Source organism: Rhinolophus sinicus, linkage group LG01 (assembly GCF_036562045.2).
Source record: "Rhinolophus sinicus isolate RSC01 linkage group LG01, ASM3656204v1, whole genome shotgun sequence".
Classification (NCBI taxonomy): domain Eukaryota; kingdom Metazoa; phylum Chordata; class Mammalia; order Chiroptera; family Rhinolophidae; genus Rhinolophus; species Rhinolophus sinicus.
In genome coordinates, this window is record NC_133751.1 from 180,021,454 (window position 1) to 180,030,822 (window position 9,369).

The following is a 9,369-nucleotide window of genomic DNA, read 5'->3' on the forward strand; positions in this document are numbered from 1 at the left end:
AGTATCTCAATATGAAGCCATGGGCAATACCCTAACTTTCCTTACGTTTCACTAGCTTTTTACATTTTTACATAATAGAATCATATAATATAGAAATGAGAATAAATTTCTATTCAAGGATAGGAAAAGATTTAACAGTCAAAAATAATGACCACAGGTTGCAGAGAACAAATATTCCCACAGATTCTGAGACCCAATAACTTCGCCCCAAACACTCTCAAACATGTATTTAAAACAGGAAAGCAACCAAAAAGCTGTTTACAAAAGCCCAATTTTAAGACACAGCTTTTTCACATTTTTTCTGAAAATGGAATGTGACTATTAGAAACAGGAGTAGTGGGTTGTGTTGTAGTTATCAGTGTCTACACGTGTACAAACTTTGTCAAATATCTCAGAATAAATCACAGAACTTTCAAAGAGAAAGTGATGTGGCTAAATCACGCATCAGAAGGAGCTGTCAGTCACAAGCTGTCAATGACAATCACAATATCTCTGGAAAACTTCCAGTTGACTTTTAAGAGAAGCTTTTTCATGTCTAGCAACATGTAATTCAGAGAAGGAAAATACAAACTATGAAATTAGGAAGTGTGAGTGAAATCAAAATTTTCTAAATTTTATTCTAAAGAGGTGTAGAAGTCATATTCTAGAGTATGAATTATGGAAATTAGTATGTCAACATAATGACATGCATAATAGCTTAGAGGCAAAAGTGATTTCAAAGAATCTTTTCTAAGTTTAGATTTGGAGAGTGAGGGCTTATACTCCAACTCTATGATATAGGAAAGAAAGTTTTATATAATTATATAGATAAATGCACACCATGGTCATTTTGTTTAAAGTCTTACATTTTCTCCCAAAAAGGTGGTGTTAAATTCATCATATATTTTTTAATCAAGAAAATATATTAGTGTATGATAGAAGCTAGAGAAGGGAAACTCTTATTTCATACCTATTAACTATTCTAATAGTATTCATAAAATAAAGATAACTATAAAATACCAAAATATTTGACAGTTCTAAATGTGCATACACGATCATGTCCTATACTCTATAGCACTCAAAAAACCAGATTTTTCTTGTTCTCTGCCTAGATATCAAATTCTACCTGTGTGTTTGTATGTAAGTGTATGATTAATGCGTGTGTTTGTTTTTGTTCTAGGGTTTACTATTTTTTGGATATGAGGGAGAGGTGTGGGGTCAATTTTCAAACTGTAGCTCAAAGCTTCCTAAATCTGACAATAAATGTAATCATCGTAAGGGCTCAATAAAAATACTGATTTCTAGGCCTCATTCTCAGATTCTAAGTTAGCAGATCATAGATGGGGCCCAAGAATCAATGTTTTTAAAAAGTATTCTAGGTGATTCTGATGTAACTTGAGTTTGGGAATCCCTAGCATAGAAAACACAGGGTGTTTTTTTTTCCTGTGAATCAGGATGTTTTCCATAATTTCATTGATTAGAATGCTTTTCTGACTCATAAATATGAAAATTCATGACTATGTTATCAGCATACCACTTTCTATACATACTTTTTGATTGCCAAATAATAAACATTGACTAGTCTTCATATGAAATACAAAATAACTTGTACAGATTTACTGAGGATTAGTCATACATACCACACCGCCAAATGGCACCAATTTTGGTGTCTCACGTGTTACTTCCAGTTCTTTACTTTCAGATCCTTTAAGTGTTCTTCTCAGCATCTACAATGTAAATAAATTAAGACTTTAGAAGGCAAAGAAGAATATAACTAGATAAAAGATTAATTCAGTTCAATTTTATGAGTATCTGGTAAGTATGCTAGGAAGTGGGATATTCGTATGACTAGAAAACATCCCTACCCTTGATATGTTTATCAATAAGTTAGCAGAGAAACAAAATGTACACAGTTAAACATGAAATCAAGAGAATCATGAGAAGAGAGACGTGCACAGTAACGTGAACAATGACCTCACCTTGCTAACTAAAAATAACCATTATTACCACATTCCAATCTTAATTTGATGTCGACTAGGTTCTGTGTCCACCAAATGGCAGTGATCCTACTTGCAAGTTATCCCAATATTCCTTCAGTTTTCAGCCACTGAAGAAATTGGAATGTAGTCCTTTGGAATAATAGGTACAATGGAATGAAGCAATGAACGGACAGTTTGGAGGTTTTAGATGTGTCATTCCTCCAGAGTAACTTCATTAACTGATAGTTTTGGGTTGGCATTTAACTTTGTTGTTAAGGGCTCTCTGGTCACTATACATGATAGTCAGACTTTAAAATTTATAAGACATTTTAATATATATTTTTTATAACTTTTTTTTATTAGTTTCAGGTCCACAAAACAATGTAATAGTTAGACATTTATCATTTATACCCCTCACACAGTGACAACTCCCCTCCCCCCATCCACTACCCCTGACATCGCACACAGCCATTACATTTCCACTGCCTCTATATATAAAATTGTAGTTAATATTCATTATTGTTCAGCTTCAGCTTCAGGTGTACAGTGCAGTGATCAGGCATCTACATCACTCCTGAGGTGGTCTCCCTAACCACCGAGACAACTTATCCGAGACAAGTGTCCATCGGATACCCTACAAAATCTTTACAACATTATTGATTACATTCCCAAAATTGACTTTCGTAACCTCATGGCAATCTTGTGGTTACTGTGCTTTCTAATCCCCTCACCTTCCCCCTTATCCCCACCCTCCCTCCCATCTAGCAACCCTCAGTTTTTCCCCCGTCTCTGAGACTGTTTCAGATTAGTTCATTCATTTATTCTTTTCTTTAGATTCCACATATAAGTGAGATCATATGATATTTGTCTTTCTCTATCTGCCTTTTAATATAGATTTTAAAAGTAAAGTAAGGAGAGAAGGAGGGGAAGGGAAGGAAATGGAAGAGAGAGACGACGGGAATAGGGAAAAACTGCCTATTAAAAATATCTAACTTTAAAAAGAGAAATACTTGTATCCCCTACCTTTGTTGAACTTGAATTATTATGGCCTTATGTGCAAGCATTAATTTCCCAGGAATCTTTATTGTTATATGCCTTTCAAGAATCACTTGTTCTATTTTTAAAGTATGTAATAAATAATCTTTAGTTATGTTGAAGTTTTTGTTTTAAAGTATATAATACTTTGGTTGTATTAAAAAATTTGTTTTATGCATCATGGATGATTTTGTTATTGTTACATCTGACTGGTTTAATATGCTTTATACATGCATGGTTTAATTTGTAGTTTAAGATAACTGAGTGACAATTATTGTATTGTCACAAAAATATCAAACTGTGGTACGTTATATGTGTATTTAATGTGGAACCTCATGCTTTCTAATATTTTGATAATCTCATTATGGAAGTCTACTTTGAATGTGCATCTTATTATTTTCGAATGTGCATTTTAATAAATATAAACTAGTTGGGGGAAAAACTCCTTTAGAGATTTTAGGCTCAATTTATCCTTAACAAACTGGCAAAAATATTACCTCCCCTCTCATTTTACTACCTTTTTACTTTTCCTTCCTTCTCTGAACAAAGCTCTCTTCAGTGACAGCAACAGGAGCAAAACAATTCTTTGCTAAAATTCTATTAGAACCTTGAAAAAAGTTCTAAAGTTGAGTCTCATAAAGCCTTCTGTCACCACCTAGAATTTTTCCTGAACCTGCAAAGAATTTTGATTTCAGTTAATTCCACTCTGCCTTTCATCTCTGTCACTTCTGGCCCCTCGGCACTTCTATTAAAAAGTCTGTACCTTCACTCACATCGTTTTGCACTTCTTCCCCAAAGACCTTTTTGACCCACTCTCCTCCATTCCACACTTTTCTTTGAAAACCCACTGGCCTACATGCTTACCTTTTCCTAGGCTATCCCCACTTCCTAGCCCTAATGGAAACCTCACTATGCCAACATTTAATTAGCATTTACAGCCATATGCCTGGCATTGTGCTGTCTCCAGTGAAGTGTTTCTGTCCTCCAGAAGTTCAGTCTGGTGCTGAAGACAGAAAAGTGGAAAAACAATGCCAGTTTCACTAATAGAAAAACAATTACCAAGAGAATTTTGTCTGTACTCTTTCTTTGCCCAACTCAGATTTTCTATATGGGAAAAAGAGTAACTTATCTGATTGTTCAGATCTTACCATTCATTGAACAAGCTACACATACATGGAATTATTTACTCTAGAAAAGATTTGTTTGAATGCTCTTTTTCCTTGCCCAAGTTCAAGAGCAATGATTTCGTTTTATCCTCAGTGGTTTTCTGTCCCCATGAAAGAAGGATGCTCACAGCGGGCCCAGGGAATAGCCCCTGGAGTAGCAGAAGAAAAATATTAGAACTTCACAATTTCTTTAATAAATGAAACAAGCACATACAGCTGACTGTCAGCAGTAGACGAACATTCTGAGGAAAAGTGTGAGTTTCATGCTCAGAGGGGTTCATATCAGTGCCCTCGTGCTTTCAAGGTATTGAGTTTACTAGTTAAGTGGATTGGCCACTTACATGACCTTAAGTAGTAGTAGAACATTTAGTCTGCTTTACAAATAGATGAGGACTGATCATAAAAAATAGCATGGAGAAGCATTTTCAAAAGTTGGAAAACATAAATATGTATCATACATTTGGCTTTTACAAAAGGCAAATGTTCTAAATTTGCTAACATTGTCTGTGATGGCAAATGGCTGTTAGTAGTATGTAAACTAGCAAATATTTTTAAAATATATATTTCTTAATCTGTCTTTTCAGAGTAAGGTGGTGACATTTTAATGAGTGTGACAATAACTGTCTCATTCAAATAAATTCATGTTAAGCTGCAAAAATTTTGAAAACTACTGGAAATACCTCCATCTAATGTTATTTTATGTGTGTGTACATGTGTTATCATCACCCTAGAAGCTCAGAAACTTAGAAACAATTTTATTTGTTTAAAAATCTCAGAATGAAGAGTTTCGGCAGGTGAGGAGACCATTTTTCCTTTTAAATGTATTTTAAAAAAATGCAATGCCTTCCAATTAGTTTGCTAGAACTAATTAATCAGAGAAGATGACATTTTACAGATAAAATCTGAACTAAAAAGTTTGCATAACAAAACAGAAATGAGTACTATGATTTTCTAGGCACAACCAAGATGCACCTCTTCCATTCTGGAATTTCAAACCTTTGAGGGTATCTTTTTCAAGTATTAAAAACAAATACTGAAATAAATGTGCCTTAGAACCAGACCTTTAAATCACTACAAAGTGATTTAAATCAGAACAAAGTATTAAATCAAGCTTTTCAAAAATAGTGATGCTTATGAGTTTTGTACCACTAATAAATAAAACAATGTGAAATGGAATTCAAAATCATTTTTAGAAACAATGCTTACTTTTTTTTTATTAGTTTCAGGTGCACAAGACAAAGCAATACTTAGACGTTTATCATTTATATCCCTCACATTGTGTGTACCCCCCTCCCCGTATCCAATATCCCTCTGACATCGCACCATTGGTTATTATTTTTAATTTTTTGTATATTGTAGAATTTATGTACAGAGGGTGCCAAAAAAATGTATACACATTTTAAGAAAGGAAAATACTGTTTTAAAATTTTAATACTCAACATATACCAATAACAAAAGATGAATACAAATCATGTGTATACATTTTTTTGGCACCCCCAGTAATAAATTGCAGTAAATTTATGGAATGTATAAATAAGTATACAAATATGGGTGATAGATGCTCATGTATTTTTGCTGACAAGATTGTGCAATGAAAGAAATTCGGAGATTACTGTTATAGAGTCACATCTATATGCCTAAGGGAAGGTGCTTTGCGGGTCTCATTCACCACTGTATCCTCAGTGTCTAGCACAAAGCTTGGCACATATTTCAAAGAATAAGTGTAATAAAAGTAAAGTAATGAGAGGTTAAGAAGTAACATTCTAGAATTCAGGATTTTGGAGGGGGAACCCTCGGAGTGAAGGCAAGGTCCAGGATGTAGAATAGCAGCAAACTGCTGAAAGGAATTAAGGAGATTTAAAGAACTGACATTAAGATGGGGGATAGATTACTCACATTTTTACCAAAGTCTAAAACTACTCTATCCCTCGATCTGAGCACTATCTCTAGTTAATTCTTCCAATTCTCTTAGTAGCTTATATTTAATACACCTTTTCAAAAATCGCATTAGACTCCCAGTTGTTCATCCCTCCTCCTTTTTCTTCACCCAGTTCATCAAACTCTTCTTGCTTCCTTCTCCAGCTTGCTCCCTACATCAATGCCCGTTTTTTCCCTCTATCTATAGTAATTCTCAAACATGAATCTAAGAATAATCTGAGATAGCTTAAAACTTAAGCATAATCCTAGGGCCCCACCCTTCAGATTCAGCAGGTCTAAGGCGGAGGTGCAGGAATCTGGATTTTAACAAACACCCTCAGAAGATCTGGATACCAGTGATCCAAAGAAGAAACAAACACTGGTCTGGAGGAAGAAATGCCCTTTTAACTATCCAAGTAGGGTCCCTCCACCTGTGCTCCATAGCCCATACTTTTCCATTCCCTCAGAGATCTTACTTTATTGTCCTCGCTCTTAAGTCCTGACAGCCAAAACAATTTTTTTTTTAACAAAGTACACCTGATTCATGCCATCCCCTTGCTTAAAATCCACCTACAGCTGTGGTTCTTAACTTTGAATATCCTTGAATTCAACTGTGTTCTACGCATTATCTGCAAACTACTGTTTTCCAAAATGTATTCTGAGAGATATAAGACATATCTGAGAGATATATTTGCTTGCAAGTTTTAGAAAACTATGTATTTTGTACAGAAAATGCTAAAAAAATTTTATATAGCTCTTTTTATAACTCAATGATAATCTGCTTTCAAGAAATCATGTACCATACACACACAAAAAGCCAAGAAGTCAGAGAAAAGACTATTAGTACAGATAATGTTGTATTTGTACTAATGCACATGCAGCATTTACTCAATTGAAAAAGGTCATCCATTCCATGTTGAATGGTCTACATCATGTATCTTACAGTAGCGGTTATAATAACTTTAATAACATACCATTATCATATTACTCTAAGTTCATTGTGTAATAAATATCTATACTACATAAATGCATTCTTCTGGACTTGTGTCTGTAAAGAAATCCTTTATGAGGTCATTATAACTAAATCCAACTGCACATTTCAGTTCCTAAACCCTTTTTGTTGTTCTGTCAAATCATTAAAATATTTTATGGTTAAATAATTTGGAAAACCAACTTGGGTAAACAATGTACCTCCCATATAGGTACACTATTTTTTTAATGTAGATGCTGTTGTATCTATACAAATTTTACTAAAAACACTGCCAGATGGTAACTTTTTGTCATTACAGATTTTCCCAGTCAGTCGATTGTAAAGCATCTTGGGGAGATTTCTTTTCCTTTTTTTTTAAACAACAAAAAGGATCCTCATACTCAAAAAATATTACAAATCATCATTCTACAGAATAAAGTCCAAATTCCTTAAAAGGATACACAACAAATACCTTCTATGGCCTAGATTTACAAGCACATCTCTCTTTCACAAATTTTGTAATTTCTCCTAGTATCCTATAGTTAAATCCTAATTTGCTCTTTATTTATCATAATAATGAGTGAAGAATATTCTAAGTTCTTGGAATTAAGAGGTTACTTTAGATATTAAATAATTCCACTACTTAATTTTATAGAGAAGGACATCATCTTTTTGTACACCATTTGTTTACTGATACTTTTATCTGTACTTTTTTTTAATAACTTAAGACCAACAGAGTATGTAAAATTTCCCAATAATCCTCTAACAATTTTGAAAAAGTGAGTTTCAATGTGATTCCCCTTGCCCATTTCCTCCATCTTCTGGCAGGAATGGTAAACTCAAAAGTTGCACACATTTCTAAATAAATTTACCTTTCTAATTAAGAACAGGAGGCCAATAACTCACTCTTCTACAGACATGATGCAGATTTGTTACTACAGGTTCACCTAGAAGAACCTCAGGAATTGAAAACAAGGGTTACTCAAGTTTCTGGAGTTTAGCCCTTTAACCACATAAATGAAATCCCGATGAGGAGGATGATGGTGACGACAGCAGTTAACATTTATTGACTCTTTGTGTTCTGCCCTGTGTTAAGCACTTTATATCACTATCTCCTCTGGTTTATCAGACAACCCTATAAGTAAGGTAGGTATAAGCATTGTCTTCATCTAATAGTTAATAAAACGAGGCTCTGACAAGTTAAATAACTGTCGAGGTCCCACAAGTAAACTTTTTAAGGCATTACCACCTTCAAAGTTATGGCAAGTCTCCATCCCTCCCTTCTGCATGCACTGGCACTTTTGGACTTCCCGGGCCCTCTAGGTGGTCGGGTAGGGGAGAGGCTCCGCCGCTGGGGCCCCCACTCACGTTCAGCAGCCGGTTCCCAGTACCCTCCTTGTCCTTGTCCTTGCGCAGATCCCTGGTCTTGCTTTGCTCCTGCAAGGTACGGGCCGAAGAAAGCCCCGACCCTCTGTTTTGGCTGACGTGGAGACTCTTATGAAGTGCAGAGACGGTGAAGAGGGAATGGACATGCCCACTGCGGTTATCAGTTGCGTTGGAAGCCTTGGCCATCTCTTGGGGCAGCTCCATCCCTCCATCCTCTGTCGACGGATCTGTGCTTAACCGACGGCCTGCTACTGCGCAGGCGCAGCCCTTTCGTTGATTTCCCTCCGCCCCTCCCCCCGCGCATGCGTACAGCACAGTGTGACCCGCACATTTAGGCCTGGCTCATGCCCCCGGCTGGTTTGGGGGCCGTGCGAACTTAGCAAGCCTCGAAGGTCAGCTTCAAGAGCTTGCCCAGGCCATTTCGGGCTCCCGTGGAAGGAAGTCAGAGCAGCTGGTGGACAGCAAGTCTCAGCACAGTGACTGAACACCTTAGTTCGTTTTCTTGTCTGCCCTCTTCTCCCTGCACCAGTTCTTTTTGGGAGGTTTATAGTATGAGTTATCACTTCCTTACACTTTCCCCTGAGCTCCAGATGTTTTGTTTCCAACATTCTACTTGGACATCTTTACTTGACTGTCACATAGACTCATAACACAACACATTAATATACATCTTCCCTCCCAGACCTCTAGTATGTTCCAAACTCATTTAATGTAGTAATGTCATATCTACAAAAACTTAAAACTTCAGATACATTTTTGAATTCTAACCCTATTTGAACCCTACTCTTTCTCTCTATGGCACTTAATTTTGGAACATCTCACACACACTACTGAAATGGTTTACTCATGAGTCTCCCCGCCTGCTGTCATCCACTGTTTTACCTTTAAACTTTTTTTTTTTTTAACAGGACTTTATTGGGGAACAGTGTGTACTTCC

The 9,369-nt window shown here is 35.9% G+C and overlaps 1 protein-coding gene across 1 annotated transcript in view; it reads right to left on the reverse strand.

The window, feature by feature from the left end:
- The window catches only part of C2CD6 (C2 calcium dependent domain containing 6), an 85,218-nt gene extending 76,531 nt beyond the window's left edge, over positions 1-8,687 (reverse strand). Inside the window, exons 1-2 of the mRNA XM_019726809.2 lie at positions 8,415-8,687; positions 1,620-1,706 (exon numbers count right to left, since the gene is read on the reverse strand). Coding sequence (XP_019582368.2) covers positions 1,620-1,706; positions 8,415-8,636 — 309 coding nt within the window. The 5' untranslated portion in view covers positions 8,637-8,687. The remainder of the gene's footprint in view (positions 1-1,619; positions 1,707-8,414) is intronic.
- Between the last annotated feature and the right edge of the window lie 682 nt (positions 8,688-9,369).